Source organism: Eptesicus fuscus, chromosome 19 (assembly GCF_027574615.1).
Source record: "Eptesicus fuscus isolate TK198812 chromosome 19, DD_ASM_mEF_20220401, whole genome shotgun sequence".
In the NCBI taxonomy this organism is placed as follows: domain Eukaryota; kingdom Metazoa; phylum Chordata; class Mammalia; order Chiroptera; family Vespertilionidae; genus Eptesicus; species Eptesicus fuscus.
The window spans coordinates 31,167,903-31,192,890 of NC_072491.1; the positions used below are offsets into that span (position 1 = coordinate 31,167,903).

The 24,988-nt window shown below is 43.8% G+C and overlaps 1 protein-coding gene across 1 annotated transcript in view; it reads right to left on the reverse strand.

Annotated features, from left to right (window-relative positions):
* NSMAF (neutral sphingomyelinase activation associated factor) overlaps positions 1 to 20,398 on the reverse strand; it is a 43,648-nt gene extending 23,250 nt beyond the window's left edge. The window contains exons 1-9 of the mRNA XM_054708563.1: positions 20,000 to 20,398; positions 10,535 to 10,624; positions 7,967 to 8,045; positions 7,810 to 7,877; positions 7,692 to 7,728; positions 3,551 to 3,601; positions 859 to 930; positions 502 to 549; positions 345 to 397 (exon numbers count right to left, since the gene is read on the reverse strand). Coding sequence (XP_054564538.1) covers positions 345 to 397; positions 502 to 549; positions 859 to 930; positions 3,551 to 3,601; positions 7,692 to 7,728; positions 7,810 to 7,877; positions 7,967 to 8,045; positions 10,535 to 10,624; positions 20,000 to 20,058 — 557 coding nt within the window. The 5' untranslated portion in view covers positions 20,059 to 20,398. The remainder of the gene's footprint in view (positions 1 to 344; positions 398 to 501; positions 550 to 858; positions 931 to 3,550; positions 3,602 to 7,691; positions 7,729 to 7,809; positions 7,878 to 7,966; positions 8,046 to 10,534; positions 10,625 to 19,999) is intronic.
* Positions 20,399 to 24,988: the final 4,590 nt, after the last annotated feature.

Genomic DNA, 24,988 nt, shown 5'->3' on the forward strand with positions numbered 1-24,988 from the left:
GAAGGGAAGACTGGTGTCAGGTAGACAAGCTAGAAGCTGTCACAGTGTTGGGAGTGGGAGGGGATGGTGGCCTGGACTGAGGCAATAACAGTGGGAAAAGACGAGCTGACAGACAGGAAGGATGTCAGAGAGTCTCATCTACTGGCCTTTCTGACAGGCGCCAGGATGGAGAGAGTGGAGGCAGCCCCTGACACGGCTCCTGCACTGGGGTGGGGCCATCCCCCCAGATACGCAGGTGTGGGGTGAGGCAGATGACAACATCCGTCTGGACATGCTGAGCGAGGCAAACAGATGAAGATGCCCGCTGCTTTTATAACAAGCAAGCAAAATCACTGAACGCTTACCTGTTTTTGTCAAATGATGTTCTAGCCAAACGTGACTGCAAAATAGCCGTTATCTATGAAAACAGAACCGTTGGGAAAGTATGGATATAAGTGTTTATAAGTGAAAATCAATACCAGTTAATTCATAATAAAGATACAGATCTTTAGAAACTCTTACCATAGCAGTTTGGTCCCCTAGTTTGTCAAGGCAGGATGCTCTGTGAAGCTACAATATTATAAATACACAATGAATTTATTTTTTCTCTCAGATGATATAAAGGTATTTCCTTAGAAGCAATGAAATAACAGCAAGCATCTGTTACTTGGTAACAGTTAAGATCGCTTCTGATATACGTATGGCTTCTTCCTAATATACAGTTTTCATAAAGTCAATGTAATCAACTAAATCTGATTCATGTTTTTAAAAGAGATTAGGGTTTCAGTAAGATGTATAAATATAAAAATTTTTAAGTTTCTGCCCGAGTTTGTTTTGAATTCTCAGCCCAGTAAATGCCCGAGTCAGGCACTGGCTTACCTGGAGCAACGTCTCCACAACATCTTCCACTTTCCCTGGAACATCCAATTCAAAGACATATTCCATTCTGCCCTACCAAGAAGGGAAAAGGATACAAACAGAGGAAGAGGTGAAGCATGCCAAAACCTCGAGTGAAGAGCATTTGCAAATCCCTGGCTGAAGGCCACACGCATCCACCGGGTGTGTCCTCCCTCACGCCACCCAGAACGAGAGCTCCGGGGAGCAGAGCCCATCGGACTTACTGCTACATTTACTCTGCACTTGGTTCTGCTAACTTTGGCTGAGTTTGCTGTTCTTTTTTTTTAGTTCCTTGAGGTGTATAGTTAGATTTTAACATTTGAGATCCTTCTTTTTGAATGTAGGTGCTTATCACTTCCCTCTTAGTACTGCTTTTGCTGCATCCTGTGAGTTTTGATATGTTGTCTTTTTGTTTGTCTTGTGATATTTTTAAATTTCCCTTTACATTTCTCCCTTGACGCACTGGTTGCTCAAGAGTGCTAATTTCCACATACTTGTGAATTTGCCTTCTGCTATGGATTTCTAGTTTTGCTTCATTGTGGTTGCAAAAGATACTTGGTATGAGTTCGATCTTCTTAAATTCATTAAAACTTGGTTTGGCCCTGGCCAGTGTGGCTCGGTTGGTTAGGCATCGTTCCATGCACTGAAACGTTGCCGGTTTGATTCCAGGTCAGGGCACATGTCCAGGTTGAGGGATCAGTCCCCAGTGGGGGATGTGCAGGAGGCAGCAGATCGATGCTGTGCTCTTGCATCAATGTTTCTCTCTCGTCCTCTCTCCCTTCCTCTCTCTCTAAAAATCAATATAAAACAAAAAACTTGTTTTGTGACCTAACATGTGATCAAACCGAAGCATGTTCCACGTGTATTCTGCTGCTGGTGGGAAGAATGTCCTCTCTGTGTCTGTTAGGCTCATGTGGCCTCTAGTGTTGAGTCCTCCGTTCCCTCATTCATCTTCTATCTGGATGTTCTATCCATTATTGAAGTGGGGCATCAAGTCTCTTACTATTCCTGTGTTGCTGTCAATGGCTCCCTCCAATTCTGTCAATGTCTGCTTCCTATGTGTGGGTGCATATATTGAGGTGGGGTGCACATATGTTGTGATGGTTAATTTTGTGTGTCCCATGCTCTCCTTCCTTTTCTCTTGCCCCCGAGGGAGAGTCTGCTTCGCTGCACAGGCCTCTGTCTGCTGTCCTCAGGTCTCTGGGGCAGCAGCGCGATGCCCAGCCTGCTCTTGCTCTCCGTGGTCCCAGGCATCTAGAGTAGGCCGGGTCCTGTCAATGCTCCAAGGCAGGCAAGACAGAAGCCAGTCCCTCAGGCAGCTGCCCCCCAAAGTCAGAACAGGGGACATATGGCCCAGGGTTGTCGTTCCCTCCCCAGGGAGAAGTGGGGAGCTGGGAGTTTCCTCCCAGTCCCATGGCACTGTGCTGGGGGGGGGCGGGCGCTACTAATTTTCCTACCAGCTTCAATGAGGCTGACCTGCAGTGCAGCAGGCTCTCCATTGGTTTTGAATTGCTCACGAAGAGAACTGGTCCATGTATGGCTGCTGAAGTATCTCCATGAGAGGAACGAGGGTCTGGGGCTTCCTGCCTGACATCACCGTTGATGTCACTATCTCCCCCCTTTTGTAAATCTGAGGATCCTTTGGCTTTCTAATTCACATTGGAATAGAAGACCTCTTCTTTGCTTCAACCTCACTCATTTCCTTTGACATAATTTTTCAACAGCCCGAGTGCAGCTTTGCACTTCAAGGTGGCTGTTAGGAGAGCCTTCAGAGGGAGAGCACTCCAGGCAGTGGTTCTCAACTTGGGGGGGGCGGGGTGCCACACACAATGGGGAAACAGTGTATTAGGGCTTTTCGGGGTGGGAATAGGCTGTATGAGGGACAGACCCACCCAATAAAGAACTATCCTGCCCCAAATCCAACAGCACCACCTCATTACACCTCAGAATTTGTAGTTTGGACTAACTGGTGCATGCAACTATTCCTTGTACAGAAAACCCAAAGGCCACCGCATGGAGTTCGCACTCCACAGGCTGCTGGTGAGGAACTGCGGGCTGGCCTGAACTGGGCCAAGATCAGCCTCTGTTTCCCCAGAGAGGGCGACTGTTCCTGTCACAGAGGTGTCAGTATAAGGAGCACTAGCCCTGACGCCAGGTCCTGTAAAATTCTCTTTTGGTAGAATTATCCCTTTACTGTACATTAAGCTGAAGCATAAGGAATTAAATGTAACACAGAATGGTTAAATGTGATGTCTAAGCTTACTTAACAGATACTGTATTCAAGTCTATCACAGCTTCCACCCAATTAAGAGAATTTGTAAATTATTATTGAGCTCTCAAATAAGGGTATTTTATAACCCATATTTCTCAAAAAACAAATTCTCAACAATATGCAGTAATCTTATAAATGATGTATGTTCGATTTCAATTTTTATTCTAAGAACTTTAACTCTTTTTTTGTCTATTAAACACTTTTTTAAGTCAAAAAGTTCATTGAAATCTCTTGGACTAAAATCTGTGATTCTCTTGGGTAATTTTGTTGTAACTGTTAGGTAACAAGCTTTTAAATACCCATTATTATTATATTTTATTAAAGATGTTAATAGAGTCACAAAATCTTATTGTTCAAAAGCACTATATTAATTCCTGGGAATAAATGAAAAGCTTTACTTACTCTTTCTATTTTATATGGTGCGACAATGTTGTGTTCTTTAATGAAATATACCTGAGAAAAACAAATCAATATTTGTAAAATAAAAATTTTCATCGTCATACGTTTACTATAAATTCAGTTATTATGAACTGAATTTAAATCATTGTTACACAATCTCCACTTTCCAAAACCACTTACATTAACATCAGTGCAGTTTTAAGATTCTGTTGTTAAAATAACAAATATTAAAAAGAAATGCATCAAGGCAACAAGGCATCATGTGTACCAAGTAACCAAGCAGACAGGTGAAGGAAGCTAATGTAAGTGCCGGTTTTCTAAAAAAAAAAAAAACGGGTAAAACAAATCACTGGGCATGAAATGCATTCGTTAACACCAAGAAACTTCTCTTCCCTGGAGGTGATCTGGTCACACAGTGTTCTGACCAGGCCCCCTGTCCTCCCACTGCGTGTTAGTAACTGTGTCAAACAAGCAACACCGTCTGCCAGAGCCGGCCATGTCCTCACACGGGCACCTCTCTGCCTGCCTTCTCTCCTGCTGGGGCGCAGGGCCTGCGGGGCTCCCAGACCAGGCACCCTCCTAGGGCACAGATATGAACCTCCCCCACCAGCAGCCATTCACTTTGCTCCCGTGATGATACACTGCACTCTCCCCCACTGGAAACAAACCATAGTAAACAAACAAAACAAAACACAAAACAACACGTCTCCAGGGAGTCACATCCGCCGTGCCATGTCTCCATTCCTTCCTGTGGTCAAACTCTGTGCAAGAGCCCACTTCACTCTCTCTTGGGCCCCGGACAGGTTTCCCCCCAACCACATGACCGAGAACACTCCTGGAAGGTCACAGGAGATGCACAAGATCTCCACGTCACCACGTCCAGCGAGGGTCCCTCCGAAGGGCGTCCTGGACTAGTTTCCCAGAGCAGGTGACGGAGTGATGGCTCTTCCCTGGCGCGGCTTGCACTTGGCTCCCCAGGCACCTGCTCCTGGTTCTCCTGACCTCACCCGCTGCTCCACCTCACCCGCTGCTCCTCCGGTCTTCCTTCCGACCCTGCTCTCTCTCTCTCTCTCTCTCTCTCCCCCTGCCTCCGAGGTTATAGAGAGTGGCAGGGCCTCCCCAGGCCTCTCTGCCCACACTCGTCTCAGGGAAACCTCATCCAGCCCCAGGGCTTAGGAAGGAATCTGGAACCTGCTGACTTCCAGCTTCTCTGACGCCCAGACCAGGGCTTCTAAATGCTGCCAGACTTCTCCTCCGAGAGGTCCCATTCCAAGCAAAGCTGCTCCTTCATCACAATAAAGGGCACGGCCACCCACCTCGCCAAGTCATTCCTGACGGTTTGCTGGTCCATCGCACAGCTGCTACGTTTTTCTTCAGAACCATCCAGACACTGACCACCCCTCGCCCTTCACTGCCATCACCCCGCTCTAAAACACCGGGTTTCTGACACCAACGGGGCTCCTTGCTTCACATAGTTGCCCCTACAGCATATCCTCCTCCTGGCCTCCAGAGAGATTTACACACACACACACGTCACATCACGTCCCTTCTCTGTCTAGGGACGTTTCTTTGGTGTTAGTCTAACTCCTGACTGGCCCACAAGGCCCTCCGTGACATGGTCTCTGCCACTGCTTTCACCTCCCTTCCGAGCCCTCGTACGCCCACGGCCCAGGCACCACACCCTCACGGCGCCTCCCCGCTGCCCGAGACAGTCACACCTCAGGGCCTCTCCCAGGCTCCTCTCGGCCCCAACACCCTTTCTGCCCATAATCGCAGGGCTCACTCCCTCACGCCTACGGAGAGGAGGGACCTTCTCATCAGGCATCCCTGACCATTCTATCCAGAGGAGCACGCGTCCCTTGTCCTATCCCATCCCTCTGTCCCGTTTTCATTTTCTTCATGACATTTATCGCTGCCCGACATCACAGAAGGTATTTGATTCTTGTGTTTTCCCCAATGAAAAGTAAAAGCCAAGGGCAGAGGAGCTCCAGATATTTTGTTCTTCCCTATATCTCTAAAACCTTGAGTATAATACTTACGGAGTGCATGAATTAAAACTATTATTTACACACACACACACACACACACCCGCTTTATTCTGCCAGTAAGAGAACATTTGGAAGCCAAACTCCCTAAATCCAAGGGACCTAACATACAGTCATCCCCCCTTTCCATGGTTTCACTTTCCGCGGTTTCAACTACCTGCAGTCAACCTTGGTCTGAAAATATTAAGTGGAAAATAAACAATTCATAAGTTTAGAAAGTGTGCTGTTTTAAGAAGCATTATGAAATCTCACACCCTCCTGCTCCAAACCGTCCAGACGTGAATTGCCCCTCGGTCCAGTATAGCCACACTGGATACGCTCCCCACGCTCAGTCACTGAGTGGCTTCCTCGGTTGTCAGGAGACCGTCGCGGTATCCGAGTGCTTGTGCTCGAGTCACCCTTATTTCACTTACTCCTGGCCCCAACGCACAAGAGGAATGAGGCTGACAATTCAGAGATACCGGAGAGAAGCTGTAAAGTGCTTCCTTTAAGTGAAAGCATATGAGGCATAGAAAAAAGTATGGCCTATGTAGGGTTCAGTACTATCTGCAGTTTCAGGCATCCACTGGGGGTCCTGGAATGTATCCCCCACAGATAAGGGGAGACTACTGTGTTTCTGAAACATTGTGACCTAATAAATAATAAAAAACATAAAAGCTGTATTTCTAGGTTGTGTACTTAACCAGGAAGCTTAAAATGACACTTGAAACAGTAGCTTGTGTCTAGTCACCCCCTGGTGTTAAGCTGATTTTGAGTTTAATATAAGACCTCTTCTACAAAGTATTAAAAATAGGTGGAAGGATTTGGGGGCTTTATTTCTAAGCCCTAAGTTATTAAAATTTTACCAAAATGTGTATTTTTTTCCTAGTGGAAACCAAGGAAGTACTTCTTCCTTTCAAGATACAGACCTTCTAGAATAAGGCAAAGATGCAGAATGATACCATAGAAATAAGGAGAGCACAGGGGCAGCCCAGAATTAATAATAATGGTGTTCCTTCCCCAAAGTAATAGATGGCTGTAACTGTTTTTCATATATGCCAGTTACAACAGTATAAAGTCCAAGGTAGCCTGTGAAATGTTTTCTTCCTTGAAATCAATGGAATCACGGATACAGATCCAGAAAATCACGTAGTCTGGTATCTCCCAGCTTTTATAACGGACTCTTCAGTAGACATTAAAAAGTGTTCCATGATCAAAGGTCTTGGCGATCTGAAAACCACTGGGAGCACTCTCTGCCCCTAACCATTCGCCTCCTGGACTCTCAACGCACTTCTGTATGTTAAGGCTTTGAGTCAAGTCCCGAGTCTGTGTGTCTTTGTTCCCACAGCATTGCCTACACCGACTTGATCACAGGAAGATTTTTCTTTGAACAGTTCAAGGAACTAGGGCTCTGATAGCTGAGGCAACACTGATCTCCTCTAACCCTTTCATTTTAAAGATGAAGGTGAAGTCAGAGGCAAAAGAAAGTGGTAGATGATCTCTACTCCGTTCTTATTTCCAATTTTTCAAGTATCTACAGACAAATTAAGTATATAACAGGAGAAAAGCCACGTTTCACTTTATTTCTGTATTGCCAGTATTAGGCACAGTCCTGGGTGCATAAATGTTTATCAAGTGACTTTGGAATGAATAAGAAGTCATGACCTCAAGCGTCATAATTATACAAGGTTACACATCCCGAGTCGCTGCCGTGGCCGTCAGCATGCCTCAGGCTGAGATCACGTAAGTGGTGTGCTGCTGGCCTCCACCTTCTCAATGACTAGGAGGCCACAGGAGGAACCACAGTCCTTTCATTTCAACCCTCAAACATGGCCAGGACTCCTAAAGATGAAACCACAAGCCTGCAGGTTATCACACACTTAGTAAACATTAAGGATCTCATTAGGGATCACATCTTTTAAAATATATATTTCTCAATGATTATTTAAAAGCATTAAAACATTTATTCCAACGACCTCCATTTGATATTCCTACAAATAATTTTATTATGCTTAAGCCCACATGTGCATGTGCGCGCTTGCACACACACACGCACACACACACACACGCACAAACTGTTCATTCAGGTTAGAACAAAACATTTACTATGTTACTCTTACCTGACTGAAAATGAGTGAAATCCCCCCAGATTTTGCCCTAAAATGCAGACAAAAGTTATTAAACATATATACTTTTTTGGTAGACATGAAATCAAATAGTTAAGTGATGAGGACATACTTTGTAAAGTGTCTATTGGCTCCATTTTCTCCATGTTTTCCTATTTTTATACAATCTCTCAAAGGAATCTGGATAAAATCGAGAGAGAAATGTAAAAATAAGCAAAGGTAACATATACACAAAGAATAGGAATGCCTATTTTTTACAATGCATTTACCTTAATGATGGGCTGGGATATTGCATCTGGTTCAAAAATAACAGATTTTGAACATATTTTTAAGGAGCCTCTGACTCTCCTAGAGATCAAAGTACAAAAGATTATTATTATTAATGAACATTAACAAAAGTCACAAAAGAATCATAATACATCAACTAACGAAAGATCAACAACAGATTTAAAGAGAAGGGTATGAAAGGTTGAAAAATATAGCAAAATAGTTGTCCTCATCTCCTAGAGCAGTGATTATCAACCTTCCTAACGCCGCGACCCTTTAATACAGTTCCTCATGTGGTGGTGACCCCCAACCATAAAATTATTTTCGTTTCTACTTCATAACTGTAATTCTGCTACTGTTAATGAATCGTAATGTAAATATCTGTGTTTTCTGATGGTCTTAGGCTCTACAGAATGAGAACCGCTAGCAGGGTCGCCTAAGACCATTGGAAAACATATTTACATAACGATTCATAACAGTAGCAAAATGACAGTTATGAAGTAGAAACGAAAATAATTTTATGGTTGGGGGTCACCACCACATGAGGAACTGTATTAAAGGGCCGCGGCATTAGGAAGGTGGAGAACCACTTTCCTAGAGGCTAACAAAACCTGCATGCATTCTAACATTGGCGAGCTCCGTCCCACGCACTTCATTTGTATGACTTCACTTGGAATTCACAACTACACTGAAAGGAAAAGAGGATCAGAAAACTGATCCTTAAGGCACGCTGATTCTAACTTGTCTCTAGTAAATCCTTTTGACTTTGAATTCCCTGTGTCTAAAAGAACTATTCAAAAGGCAACACTAAATATATAAAATTGACCATGTAAGAGATTTTTTTTCTTACTTATCATAATGAAAAAATAAACAGTTTGAAATTATCTCATAAAATGCTTTTAATGGTGATTTTGGGGTATGTAGGAATTCAGGAAAAATTTTGATTCATAATAATGAGCAACTTTCAGGACTATCAATTCAAATGTTAGATTTAGGGCTTTTAATTCCACTTCTTGGATTTATTTCTGCATCTCTGTATAGTTTAAATAATCTAGTGGTTGGAAATTTACAGTATCTAAAAAAAATAAATCACACTGAGAAATAGTCTTATAGTCCAAGTACAAACCCCCTTCCTCCTACCATCACCAGAGTAACACTCCCTGTTCTTTTGTTGGCAGCAATATTTCTTTAGCTTTCTATCTCTGGTGCTTAATATATACGTATTAAATGGGTGAGGAGACTCATCCATTTAATACATATGATTTAATTTGCAATTCTTTGTCCTCAGAGGATTTTTTACATCATTGATTTTATATCATTTTTTTCCTGCTGTTAAATGCATTTACTTGTCTAACACCCTAAATTATCTAATAATAACTTAAGAAGTACTTTTATGGAAATTTCTTAACATACAGTAGTAGAAAGAATAGAAAACTTGCAAGTATCCATTATCTATTTTCTGCAACTGTCAACATAAACAAATCTCTTAGACTCATTAAATAAATGACCTATCGTTATCACACCTAAAAAAATTAATTCCTTAATGTCATCAGTATTCAGTCAGTGTTGAAATTTTTCTATTTCCTAAATAGGATTTAATAGTTGGTTTGTTCGAATCCTAATCCAAAGTCCATATTACATTTAATTGATAATGCCTCTGATATCTCTTACTCTAAAACAATTTTCATTTTCCCACATCATGAATTTTGGAAAATTAAAAGGCGACCAGATTCCGGTTTGATTTTCTGACAAGAATGCTTCAGAGGCAGTGCACATGTACTCCCTTCATATCAGGGGGCTCGGTGGGTTGAGGTGATGTCAACCTTGACATATCCATTATAAAATTTCTCAGCAGCTTTTCACCTGCTGGTTTAGCAGCCATTGAAGATTCTGTCTAGATCAGCGGTTAGCAAACTTTTTCTATGAGCCAGATAGTAAATATTTATTTCCTTAGCAGGCCATATGCATTCAACTCTGACACAAGCATTCAACTCTGCTACTGTAGCAGGAAACCAACCACACGCAATACATAAACAAATGAGTGTGTGTGTGTGTGTGTCCCAATAAAACTTTATTTACAAAATAAATGTTTTTACTCAAGAGCTGTAATTTGCATCTACATAATGAATGTATCTCCATTACTCATTGGGGATTGAAGTTTTTATCATTCCTCTGTGTTTATTATCTAGAATTTCTTAAAGAACATTTTTAAAATTGAAGGTACTGATTTTTATACCATTCTGTGTTTTATGATCATTACTTTATAGCACCATAACCCAAATAATTGAGTGTATAAGTACAAAAGGGATCAAGAAAAAAGTGATGGAATGAATCAGAGTCCTAGCCAGCTGATCTGAGGTACTCACAACCTTCAAGGAATTAGTACACACCGATTCTTAGCTTTGGAAAATATTCAAAGTATGACAACAACTTATAAATCCCCCTCTTCTCATTACATTCCCAATACAAAAGAAGGGATGAAATAACCTCCATGATCATACATTTAATTTTAAAAACATCATACAACAGAAAGGTTTGCTAGTCCACAGAGATAACAAAATCTTACTTACCTTTCCTTCTGACTGCCCTTATGCTGAATATGATGAGCTGTATGCTGCTCAAAGTAGTATTCCTCCAAGTTAAGCAGGAGCAAGGAGAATCTAAATTGAGGGGCAGGAAGATACCTCATGTTTATTATTTTTTTTAAGTATAAGAAAGCAGAATATTTAAAGCATCCATTCCCAAAGTGCTTTTCCATTTATTAAATCAACAAATGCTTATTAAGTGTAGATTATATGCCAGGCATTTCTTGCTATCCAGTAGGGAGGAGACAACACACAGACCAGCTGCCTATGCCTAAAATAAATAAATATATTTTTACCAGATTTACTTTTTCTTTAGAAAAACCCAAAATGTCATGACATAAAATTTATTCTTGCCTGAAAACACTTGGAGCTTTCCCACCTGTGGAGTTTGGATCCTATTTCCCCACCACACGCAAACTCACAAACACCAAGACTCATGATTAGATGAATTTTTTCTGCTACTCCTACAATAGCCCCTATAATAACCAATCTAATGCTCTGTACACAGTGAGTGTTTAATAAATAAGTAAACTGAACTGAATGGGATTGAATTATAGTTCTTTTTAAAGTTTTGAGTGCTTCAAACTTTTAAAAACAAATTAAGGTGATAAGGAAAAGTATAAATTTTGTTTCTGTGGCCAAAAAAAATATATTTGGCCACAGAAACAAATATATGACAAAGAAATGCAAACAAATGTTTTGTTTGTTTTATGGTAAGAAGCAGGAAATATCAACAGCATCTAGAGTTACGGGGAAAAGCTTTCATCAGAAGTGTGAACTTGAGATGGGTCTTGAAGTTCTGGTGTGTGATGGAGGAAGATATTTAGATTAAATATGGCAGATTAAACATATTTATTTCTGTTTCCTCTGGAAATTCCACTTTAAAAAGGGGAACAAAAATATATTTTTCAATGGTAAAACCCACAGACTAAAGAAAACTACAGACACATAAAAGCAGATGAGAGATCTCAACAAATTAGTAAGAAATGGAAAGCAGATGGGAGGAATCAGGAGTGATCTGAAACCAGAACAGCAGGTGCTTCCAGGGAAGATACGAATTAGGAGAAAACCAAGACCAGTCTCAGGACTTCCAGAAAGTCCAAAGTTGCAGGTTTCAGGTCCTAAGAAGGCAGGGAGGAAGCGCGGGGTGGATGACGGGGAGCCTGAATGAGGAGTGGTCTAGGTTCCTCCCTTGATGGTTATCCCTATCTCACTCTGGCACATGGTTTTTCTATAGAAAAATTGAACAAGAGGCTCCAAACTACACATCAGCACAGGGAGAGCAGGGCTGTGGAGTGAAAAGAGGGTGATTAAGCAAAAAAACAGGAAGACAACACACAGACCAGCTGGCTATGCCGATATATATATATTGCCAGTCATATTTAGTATTTATAATCATTACTTTATAACTCCCAGCAGCAGTCTGTTGGATTGTTTTTGGGGAAAAAACTAAATAGCAGGAGAAAAAAGACCTATGGATTTTTGAAAGGGCCAGGTTCTCTACAACATCATCCCATAGGGAAGAGCAACAGATAAGGCCTGCCCAGAGTGACACGGAATTACACACTTCACACTTCAATATGAATGGAAAATTCAAGATCACCAGCCTCTAACATGAAAGAACTAAACCAAAACAAGCAGAAGAACACAACTTGAAGGATTAGAGACAATGTAGAGAACAGAAGAAAAGGCTAAAGGACTATAACTAATAGCCTTACAAAGAAGAAATTACACCCATGAAATAAGATACTGCTCATTAAAAAAATCTGAACCAAAAGAAAAATAACTCACAATGAAAAATAACAAGAACAGGAACCAGTTTAATATCCTAACCAGCAACTCTTATTGGCCCGTTCTGCATTTTAAAATCCATGAACAAGAATTAATCATAGGCTAACCTGCTAGAGCTCAATGTAAAACGCTCACTATTAACACTTTTATCAGGATGATCACCTAGTAAGTTATGTAATGTCTAATCACTGGGGTGTACACCTAAAACTAATGTAATGTTGTATGTCAACTGTAATTGAAAAATGAAAAAATGATACTAAAAATGACCAGGCAGTTATAAATGACCCAAATAAAACTAGAAATGTAAAAATACAATGATTGAACGTAAGCTAATGGAACAGACAGAAAGTTAGGCAACTAGATAGAAAATTAGTAAATTATATAACTCACAGCACCACACAGAAAAATAAATATTAAAGAGTGGTTATAAGGCATAAAAGAATGAGGAAAAGCAGTATTCCAAGAGCTAAAGGCTTGGCTCCAGATAGTTCCAAAACTGGTTCAGCTTCAGGACCCCAATTAGGATGACTAGGAAGACATATCTACATAGACAAACATCAAAACACTGCAAAGAGGTCGTAAAAGCAGCCAGAGAAAAGACATTACTTACAGGGACAACTAAACTTCAATGATAGGGGTCTACTGCAGGCTGGTCTCCCAGAACAGGAGGTGGCCTTGTGCAAAAGCCCCATAGAACCCTGGGATGGTCTCGTCCTGGTCAACCACAAGGCTAGGACCCCAGTGTCTTAATCATACCAGAGAAAGGGCTGGTGGTTTTCTAACCATGAACACAGATACAACAAATAGTGCCCCACCCTGCCACATCACACAGACCCAAGTGCAAGGCTGAGAGAGCCCCCAACCAAGCCAGGAAAGGGGCAAGGCCAAAGCCCACAGCCACAAAAACGGAGCTGGACACGCTGAGCCAAGGTGCCAACGCAGTTCAGCTCTCCTGTACCCCAGCCCAGGCTACTCCTTGGGATCCCAGGTTCTCCTGGAGGCTGAAGCCCGTCCCTGCGGGGCAGCTACGTGCCGCAGCAGGGGGCCAAGGCACATGTGTTACTAACCCTTTCTCTGTTGAACTTCCTCCCTGGAATGCTGCTCCAGCAAGCATATTCCTTCCCTGGCCATTTGCCTTCGTTTGCACAATTTTCAAAACGCTGAATGAAATTATACATCTAGCAAAACTGATTTTTCAAAACAAGGACAACATACAAAAGCAAACGTAGTTTACGATCACCAGACCCTTATCAGGGGAACTTCTAAGGGATATTCTTCGGGAAGGAGAAAGTAATTCCAAAGGGAAGATGTGATATGCAAGGAAGAATGCTGAACTAGATATGCACGTAAAACAGATAAGCATTAACTAGGCAATTATACAGCAGACCCCACCGCCTATGTTGGCAACTTCACTTCCTGTGGTTTCAGTTACCTGTGGTCAACCATGCTCTAAAAATATGAAATTAAAAAATTCCAGAAATAAATAACTCATACGTTGTAAACGGTGGCACTGTTCTGAGTAGCCTTCCCCCTGGGACCAGCTCAGAGCGTGAATCATCCCTTGGTCAGTCTCCCCCCAGCCCCCCCTTTCCCCCCCCAGCCCCCCCCCACCCCCCCCCCCGCGTTAGTCACTTAGTAGTTGTCTCAGTTATCACATCAGCTGTTGTGGTGATGCAAGAGTAGTGATGCTGGCAATTCAATAGAAACTGTAAAGTATTTGTATGTATAGGAAAAAACATAGTATATACAGGATTTGGTACTATCTGCAGTGCCAGGCATTCACTGGGGTTCTTACATTGTATCCCCCCCTGGATAAGAAGGGACAACTGAAATGTTTAATTTATAGTTTTCAAATACAGATTGAAAATTCTGGACGATGCCAGGTTATAATTTAAGATGGGACAACAGGAGTTAACTATTCCAAGGTCCTTATATTATTATGGAGGATGGTAAAAAGAATGATTCGCTTCAGTATATAAACATTAACATTCAAGGGTAAGCATTAGAAAAACAGAATATGTAACTTCCATATGCTTCAGGAAAAATGAAAGGGTCTTAATTCAAACTAAGAGAAAAATAAGACAAAATTAAAGAACAAAATAAAAAAGTAAAAATGGGTCCAAATATATCTGTAACAATAATAAATGTAAATGAACTAATCTGACGAGACAAATATTATCACTACCCTAAGCTTAAAGGGTGTGAGTGAGGGATACACCCAAGACCGGAGTCCCCAACTCCTGCCTAAACTTGTGCTTAGTCTAGTTATACAAACAAACAAACAAAAAATCCCAAATACACTGGACCTAGAAGAATTTTCTTTCAGTTCACCAAATGTGACTGCAGCCTACCCACTTTGCCTCGACTTGCTCACTTGATCCCCTCCCTAGACTGGTTCCTACAGCATGCTCCCTGAGCCCCTTCTGAGCTCCTGTTGGACTTCGTCATTATCTTCTGGATGCAAATTCCTACATGTGAAGACATACAGACAAAAGGAAGCCCTAACTTCCTTTACCGCCTGCTCACACGTGGCCTTCTCTGTGAGGTCTCTCCCGGCCGCTCTGCCTGAAGCCGTGTCTCCCTGTCTTCTACTCACACCGGCAGCCCCTTCCTGGCCTTGTGCTCCCTCCCCAGCAGTTACTGTTCTTTAACACACTGTACCCTTTACTTGCCTTGTCTATTTTCCACCCCCTACTAGAGTATAATATCTTGATTTTTAAAAATTAAATGAATAAATCATAAAATCCCACCCCAAAAGAAAAAGTTATCAGAATAAATTATTTGAAAGTCCAACTATAAGCTTTAGAAGAATTATGTCTAAAACCTTTGGACACACAAAAGTTAAAAGTAAAAGAATGAAAAATTGTAAATAATGCAAATAATCAAAAGAAAGTCAATACAGTTATATTAATATCAGACAAATAGAAAAATATCATTACCAGAAGAGTTCATTATATATTGATGAAAGACTCAACTAAGAAGATATCAATTCTAAACTTATATAGACTTAATAACATACCCTGAAAATATATGTAGCAAAGATTGATAGAAATACAAGGTCAAGTTTGCATCATGAAGCATCTATCAGTAATTGATTAGTCAATCAGAAACAAAGTCATTAAGGAAATAGAAGATCTAAATACAATTAATAAACTTAATATAATTTCTTTCAACCCATCAGCAGTCCTGATTAAGTAAATACTGATTCTGCAATTTATCTCCATTTTCAACACTTGGTATATCCCATAAAGACATTTTAAAAATAGGATGATCTGTTTTAGAAATAAAACAAATGAATATAGCAAACCACTTTGCTAACAAGTATAATGAATACATAATCAATTTATAACATAAACATATGAAGCAAAAGACATTTAATGTCAGCCAAGAAATTTAATATCAGCATAACCAAGAGAATTACACACACACAATGTTTGAAGCAAAGCTGAAGTCTAAAAACTATTAATATAATATGTATGCCCAATATAGAATTCATGACCACTAATGTTTTATCCTGAATGGCAGCTTACAAGCCATAGCTAGGAAATTTGTTCTATGACACTATAGAGAGAAAATTCTGACTCTTCCCTAGTAGGAACATGCCTTAACTATCTAAATCTCTACATCACCCAAGAAGAAAATAGCTTTAGTCCACCCACACCACTTCTAGATATGAAGATAAAAAGCACTGAACTATTATCCTATCTTAAATCTTAAAACAGAAATATTTTAAATAGCAGCAGTTTGTAGAATATCTTCGTCTGCTAACCCACTGTACACATAAGTGTACAACAATTCCAAAGGAAGATATATATTTGTCCTTTAAAAATGTTTTCCCTTTATCTTCTTTAACAACTGCAAGGGACATTAAAAACAACAACACACACACACACACAGTGAAATCAATATGTTTCCTGCCATCAAAATCTTAACCAGGCCCTGGCCAATTTGGCTCAGTGGATAGAGCATAGGCCTGTGGACTGAAGCGTCCCAGGTTCAATTCTGGTTGCAGACTCGATCCCCAATAGGGGGAGTGTAGGAGGCAGCCAATCAATGATTCTCTCTCATCATTGATGTTTCTCTCTTCCTCTCCCTTCTTCTCTGAAATAAAAATATATTTTAAAAAAGAATAATACAAATAAAAGAAATAAATCTTAACCAGGATACGAGTGTACTTAATTTGAATGGCCAAGTATTTCTTTGTGTTCTAATACTGAAAATTACCAAAGCATCTCTTTATAAACATCACCAATAAATGGCATTCCTTAACAGCTGTTCACACCAGAAACCTGAGAGTACGACTGCCATGTTTAGTAATAAAAATGAACCACACCTCAATTTGAATTTCAGATAAATTACAAAAACGTTTCAGTATAAATGTGTCAAATATTGCACAGGATATACTTAGTCTAAGAGATTATTCACTGTTCATCTGACAACTCTAACTGCGATTCTTCCTGTATTACCTCTTACACAATCCACCACACCAAGACCAGTCAATGCTACCTCCTAAAAATATAAAAAATACATCCACTTCTCCATTTCTTCTACCACCACCTTGATCTAAGCCACCAATCCAAGAATCTGCCCGTCTCTGCTTCTCCTTTGTAGAAACATCACTTACTCTAAATGCACCAGCATCAACTTAACAGTAAAAGAAATAAACGCTAATTTCAAGTTTTTCCTTTTCTGGGGTCACTATCTGGTAGCAGTAGAAATCTAAAATCTCTACAGCAGCATGAGAAGGACCAATGAGCTCATTAACTCTGAAGAGGTAAGGCCTTTCATGAAACAGTCCCAAGGAAAGTTAACAGTTCTCTTGGATATATGCCTGAGCCAATGACCCTATCAATCATTCTGTAAATTGGTGTTTATGGACACCTAAAGGATGGAGCCATGAAAAATCTGTGCAAAAATAGTACACTTGGGGCTGAACAAAGTTGGTTGAAATATTCTTGTCTTTAGGCATGAATTCTAAGATTTATAAAGAGACTGCTTGATGCTAGCCCACATCCGATTGTGAGACAGATTCCTGTCATTCAAACTGATATTCTACGGACAGCATCCTGGTTCAAGCCTACCCATCCCAAAGTTGCAAAGCCATGGGGCAGAGAGCATTAAAGAATTAGGGTAGCCCTATCTGGTTTGGCCCAGTGGATAGAGTGTCGCCCTGCGGGCTGAAGGGTCCTGGGTTTGATTCCGGCAAGGGCACATGCCCAGGTTGCAGGCTCAATCCCTAGTAGGGGGTGTGCAGGAGGCAGCTAATCGATGATTCTCTTTCATCATTGATGTTTCTGTCCCTCTCTCCCTCTCCCTTCCTCTATGGAATCAATAATATATATTTATACACCAGTAATCTGAAAAAGTCGGTGCCAGGTATTTTATATTTATTTGAAGCCTACTTGCTGACTGCCCTAATTCTTTTATATATACACTGAGTGGCCAGATTATTATGATCTCTGAAAGCATAATAATCTGGCCACTCAGTGTGTGTGTATGTATTAGAGGCCCGGTGCATGAATTCGTACATGGGTGGGGTCCAGCCAGCCTGGCCAGGGGGACGGGACATGGGTGGTTGGCCGGCCTGCCTGCCGGTCGAACTCCTGGTCAAGGGGACAATTTGCATATTAGCATTTTATTATATAGGATATACACTGAGTGGCCAGATTATTATGCATTCAGAGATCATAATAATCTGGCCACTCAGTGTGTGTGTGTGTGTGTGTGTGTGTGTGTGTGTGTGTATATATATAAAAGAAATAGGGCAGTCAGCAAGTGGGCTTCAAATAAATATAAAATACCTGGCACCGACTTTTTCAGATTACTGGTGCTCAGGAACAGTTGCTGCCTCCCGCCTGATGAATAAATGTTTTGGTTGTGAGAGCTAGTTCTATCGGGTCCTGCAAGCCTGTCACATCTGATCAATGAATCCTGACAAAGCCGACTATACACTGACACATAAGTGCAGACTTGTGAGACATTGCAGAGCTGTTCAAGTTAACCAAATACAACTCAAATTACTGCCATGGAAATACCTGGCAGATCTAAAGAAAACAGGTTTTTTCTGTATTTCCACCAAGCAATGGAATTGTTACAAATGACTCTTGGATCATAGAACGTGAAGGCAATTCAAAGTGTTTCAAAGTTCTTACAATGTAAATTTGAACATTCATGCATTTAACACAGAATACCAGAATGTCCTACAAGATAGAACAAACTCTATTCAAGCTCTTTCCACATGAATCAAGCATTACAAGTGAAGGCAGAAGAACCTCTGCAGGTGTGAGTACTTTACGGCCATTACGACGGAATAAGCAAGACTTTCTGCGGATAAAACCCAATCATACTGCCAAAATGTTATTGGAAGCCAGATCCGAGACGATTTTTGGTATACCTTTATCTCCTTTCTCTACACCAGGGAGACAAAATTTCAGACTACGGATATGCTGGCCAGGCCAACAGTAGAGACTGGAAAGGAATATGAACGTTTGGGCCGAAGAGGCCCAGGCAACATCTGTAAAACAAGCGTGGATGCTGCACGCTCACACAAACCTGAGAGCCTACACTTGCATTTGCATGTGTAAGCTGCTTTGTTGGTGTCCAACTGAGGACACAACGTGACAGGTGAGCGGCACTGCGACATAACTAGCTCCCACTGCTCAAATAATGTGTGAAATAATAATTCAGCCCCACTTCCTACTGCCCCCAGGGACTCCAGGCCCCAGGATCAGCCAGCTGTTTCAGTTGCCATCAATGCACCGGGAGGTATACTTTGGGGCAGAAGTGAGCTTTCACACTTCCCCTGGAGACTTGAGGATCAGGAACTCTGAGGGCACTGCCCTGAGGCTATTTTAGCTCCTCCTGGGACCCCAAGTCGCTCCCGGGGTGGGGAGGGGACTGCAGTGCCCCCCACCACCAAGCTTTCGAGGGCAAAGCCTCCTCCTATGGCAAGGTTCCCTGGTTAGGAGAAAACATGTGGGGGTGGGACCCTGGCTTTCCTCAGAACGAGGCCTTGTTTGTGGCCCTCCTCCCGGCCCAGTAGGGCATCTGCTTCACAAAGTCGGAAGAAGTGGAAGTTGGCAGCAAAAAGGCTGTGCTGTGGGGCGTGTAGGTCTACACCCCCACCCCGGTGCAGCCCCGGGGTCACCGATTCGAGAGGGGCCCGGCTGGAACCCCGCGGAGCCCGAGCAGGGCTGCGACCTCTCGCCGGCTCCCTGGGGGCGGGAGTGACATGGGGCGGGGGTGCAGTGAGAACGTGGGGTGTCCGCCGAGCTCGCACTCACTCCCCTGCTCCCCTCCCCCGCTTCCCCGGGACGCCAAGGGCTCGTGCGCCGCGGAAGCCCTGGCGCTCAGGTGCCGGGCGCCCGCGAGGAGCCCGCCCCGCACCCGCGCGGCCTCTTCCGGGTGAGCCGGGCCGCAGCCGCCGGGACCGCAGGGGCCGGCCGGGCTCCCCGGGGGTTCCGGGCCGGCCTGGCTCCCGCCCCGGCGCTCTCAGCCCCGATCAGGCCGGGCCTCTGCCCCGACTCCGGGCTTGGCCGCGGCCCCCTCCCGGGCGCCCGCCGACCGTGCTCGCGGCCGCTGCCTCGGAGCGGGCGCCGCGCCCGGTCCCTCGCTCTCCGCCCGCAGCCCCCGCTCCGGCCGCCCCGGCCCCGCGCTCACCGCTCCTTGGAGTAGAGCTGCAGCTGCTGCTCCTGCCGCTTCTTCCGGATGAACGCCATGGAGGGCGGCGGGCGCGGGACGCGGGGACACCCGCCGCCGCCCGCCGCGCTGGAGCCGGTGTGCGAGCCCCGCCGGGAGAGAGCGCGCTGCCCGCCCGGCTTCCGTGTGGAGCCGCTGGGCGGCCCCGAGGCCCACGCTGCGCCCCGGCCCGCGGCGTCCGGCCGCGCTCACCGCATCTCCGCGTGGGGACTCGGGCGCCGTGACTCAGGCGGAGGGGGGCGCGCGGGGGCCCAGGTGCTGCCCGGCGCCCCGAGGTCAGCTGGGACCTGCCCTCCCACGCCCGGCGCTCGCGCTCCCCGGGCCGGTGCTCGGCTCCGCTTTAACCTTCCCCCGCGCGCTCGCTCGGAGGCCTGCCCTTAAACGGTACCACTTGGTTGGCCACGGGGCCCTCAGCCTGCTGGTGATTGCAGTACTAATTGGTTGCAAGACTTCTTTTTCTCTAACAACTCGATCGAGATCATCCCTCACACACCAAGCAGCTCACCCATTCGAAGTGTACCATTGAACGGTTGTTAGTATATTCACAGACACGTGCCACGCTCACTGTCATTTTGGGACATTTTTATTAATTACCCCTCCCAAAGGATATCCTTCAGTCATCACCAAGTGCCTCTCCCCCACTCCAGCAAATGCCCATCAGCTTTCTGTCCATGAATTTGCCTCGTCTGGGCATTGCACATACATGAAATCATACAATAGGTAAGCCTTTCTCTCTGCCTGGCTTCTATCATGGAGCGTAATCCTTCTAGGTTTAGCCTTGCATCAGCACTTCATTCTTTTTTTTTCTGCTGATGAGTATTCCCCTGTATGGATATAACACATTTTGTTTATCCAGACACTAGAAATTGTGGGTTTTTCTACTTTTGGCTATAATGAATAATGCAGTTTTTATGTGGACGTGTGTGTTCATTTCTACTGACTACACACCTAAGGAGTGGAATTGCTGGGTCACATGGCAACTCTCTGTCTAAACCAGGGGTCCTCAGGCTTTTTAAACAGGGGACCAGTTCACTGTCCCTCAGACTGTTGGAGGGCCGGACTATAGTTTAAAAAAAAACAAAACTATGAACAAATTCCTATGCACACTGCACATATCTTATTTTGAAGTAAAAAAAACAAAACGGCAAAAACACCCGCATGTGGCCCGCGGGCCGTAGTTTGAGGACGCCTGGTCTAAATATTTGGAAAACAATTATTCTCCAAAGTGGCCACACCATTTCACATTTCCACCAGCTGTGTATAAGGGTTCCAGGTTCTTCACATCCTCGCTAACACTTGTTAATTATAGTTATCCTAATGGGTGTGAGTGGTGTTTCACTGTGGTTATAACTCCTTCATATATCCTGAGTGTCATCCCATGATTGTTTACCTTTGAGGGAGCCTTTAATAATGAACATTTAAATTGTGTAATAGCTGACACATCTCTAATATTGCTTTACAGACCAGGTTCTACAGGGTTTGTTTTTTTTTAAAAGCTTTAAGGCAAATGTGTATTTGAGCTCTCTAGTAAGCTGTTGGACTCTAATGGGAAAACGGGGGAGCCAAGAATAAAAGTTGGGGCTGGGTCTTATTGAACTTGGAAAAATGATAAGCATAATAGTGAGTACCCATTAACATTTTCTGGAATGAATGAAGGTGCATGGGTACCCTGTGACTTGGATTGAGTCTCTTCCGTGTGATCAGGTGCTGCACAGAACCTTCAACTGTAAAAATGTTATCGGGCCGAAACCGGTTTGGCTCAATGGATAGAGCGTCAGCCTGCGGACTAAAAGGTCCCAGGTTCGATTCCGGTCAAGGGCATGTACTTTGGTTGCGGGCACATCCCCAGTAGGGGGTGTGCAAGAGGCAGCTGGTCGATGTTTCTCTCTCATCGATGTTTCTAACTCTCTATCCCTCTCTCTTCCTCTCTGTAAAAAATCAATAAAACATATTTAAAAAAAAATGTTATCGGTGGGATGCCCTCTGTATCCCTCTGTGTTACTGGTGGAAGTGAGATTCTTGGGGTGCCGTGGGAACAAGAATTTCCTGAGGCCCCCATTGGGAGGATGTGGTATCATGGAAAGCTTTATTGATGCTGTGAAATTAAGGGAGTTCCCCTTCAAGGTCCAATCTCCCTCCGTCCCATCATGGAAAAAGTCCAACCGTCTCTTGAGCAGGCTAAGATCAAAGCCACCGCCCAGAGCCTTCGCTCCACATTAAGGCTCAGTCCAGTCCAGCGTCTGGCCCGCTTAGCGTGTGTTCCCATTGTGTGTGGGGTCCACATGGGCCATGGCTTCTTGGGCCACCTGACTACGGAGGAAGTATGGGCTAGTGTGGGTCACAGAGCCAGCGAGAAACAGGAGCAGGAGAGAGCAGGAGAGAGAGAACTCCTTTGTCTTGTGGTTATAACCAGGAGCTTAACTAATTCACATCTTAGGATTTCAAGCAGTGGCTCTGCCCCTCTAGCCAGGTTAGAGTGACAGACACGCATCTTTCCTACATCACCCCGACTTCACTGCATGTACACTAACTCCCTCCCTCATCCCCGCCCCAGCAATCCAGGAGCAGGGAAGGGAGGGGTCTGAAGCTGCAGCTTCTTGGTGAAGCCGCCCAGGTGATCCTGCTTACAATGCCTGGCCCTCCCTTTGCTCTCTTCCTGTTATCAATATCAACTAATTAGTTACAACAGTGGTAAAAAGATGTTGGAGACATTAGCCCAATGCTCCTATAGGAAATTGTGACCTAATCCGGTGGCTGAGACAAATGCATGAGCAGGTACACGATAAAATAAGAGTAAAATTTGCTAGGAGTAATAACTTTCTACATGAGCAGTACTATAATAGATGCTGTTAGTTCAGAAGAGAGAAATCACTTCGGCTGGAATAGGGAAGGTGGGAAAACACCATGCAAGTTTTCCCTTTGAGTTAGACATCAAAGGATGATGTGATCCTGGTAGGTGGCGAGTGACCAAGATTCCTTCCTTGACCAAATTCTAGCCAGGACTCTGAGCCCTCTCCTCAAGTAGGCCTCAATCCCGGCCTATAAAAACTACAGATTCTCTCAGCACAAATGATTTCGTCCACTCCCCTCCCCTCACATTGAAAGACTCAGCTAACAGAGTTTCTAAGAGCTGCGAGGCCTCATCCTTAGGATGACCCTAACCCACCTTAAAGTTCCCGCCTGAGGAAGCTCAAGGCTGCCCCCAAAATGTACTGTTTGTTCTACCCAACACCAGACATAGGCCCCTGACTTCTGTTTCTTAGAGCATTTATTAAAAAGGGCTTACAAATGTGAGTTCTTTCTCTGTGTTTTTGAAATGTGTACCAGGTATGTTATCTCCTGCAACTCAGGAGTTACATATACAAGCCTTTCCCATGGGCTGGAAAGCCATTCCTTTGGAATGTAATCATGAGGCTTCTGTCTTCCAGTCGCTGTGGGAAGATAACTGCCAACTAGGAGATACAGACACAGCATTTGCTGTGATCAAGCCTGTGTCATTTTTCACTTCCCAGCTTTGTCTTTGACAGAAGAGGGGGACGAACTGGCCCAAAAGGATTTTCTCGAAGAGCTCAGACGATAGATGCTTCCGCGGTCACAGAGTTTGTGTTCATGGAGAATTAAGAGAAAACTGAGGTGGTAACTTTCTCATCCTCCCACCACCGAATCATCCAGCCTACTAGCATCTGTTCCCTTGCCTTCATTTCTGCGATTTTGAGGTATATTCGCTCCTATCTGAGACCAATTTCTTACTCAGAAACTTAGCCTTTGCGATTATCCGTTCTCTCTTCTCTTTTCTTGCTTTGTCTATTTCTCCCTTACTATCAAATCATTTCCTTCTGAATCTTACCTTATAATAGAGAAACATGCAAATTGACCGCACCTCCGCTATGCCCATGATTGGGCCTGCCAGAGGCTGGGGGCGGGACTCCGGGTGGCCCATCCGGCAATCCTGTAAGTTCCGGGGTCCGCATGGCGATCGCCACCCGGGGGGGCGTGTCCGGGGCCGAGCCCGGCGCTCTCTGGGTGTCCGGGCCGAGCCCGGCGCTCCCTGGGTGTCCGCATGGCGATCGCCACCCAGAGGGGCATGTCCGGGCCGAGCCCGGCGCTCCGCGGGTGTCCCGGGGGGCGATCGCCACGGGGGGGGCATGTCCGGGCCGAGCCCGGTGCTCCGCGGGTGTCCGCGTTGACAAAAGCTTTCCACATCTCTGTTTATTCTTTTGAATCCATAAAACGACCTTAAAAAAAGCATCCGGGCCACCTAAGAAAGAATGCACTTTCTGGCCAGAGCAAGCAGGATTCTTTTGCCCAACAGGTTAAAGGGAGCAGAGCTGGCACAGTGGGAATGGCCTTGGTGCCCTATGAGGAGACCGGGGGAATGGGGTTGCCGAAATTCCATAAGCCTCTTGCCACCTTCTCCTTTGCAAACCACACCATCCAGATCCACCAGGACTGGAGGCAACTGGGAATCACAGCCGTGATTTGGGACATGGTGAGCAAATCTTGAGGGGCCTCTGAAAACATCTGCAACTGATTATAAGACTGGTCTTTATTTAAAAAGAAATAAAAGAACAGCTTTGTTGAGATATAACCCATATACTGTACATGTCACCTAAAGTGTACAATGAACTGTTTTTTTAAAGTAAATTCAGAGTGGTACAACCATCACCATGCTCAATTTTTAAATATCTTCATGACCCATCCCCTCCAAAAAAAACTTCTACCCACTGGAATCACTTTCCTGATCATCTTCCCCAAAATAGATTGCACTTTAAAGGTGGGTAAAGGAAAGTTGAGGGAAGTTAAAACACTGCACAAAGGATATTGTAAGATGACAAAGCCCAAAGTGAAGATCATGTGTTTTCTTTAAAATATATATATATATTTTTAAAATTTCAGAAAGGGAGAGGGAGAGAGAGATAGAAACATCAATGATAAGAATCACTGATCAGC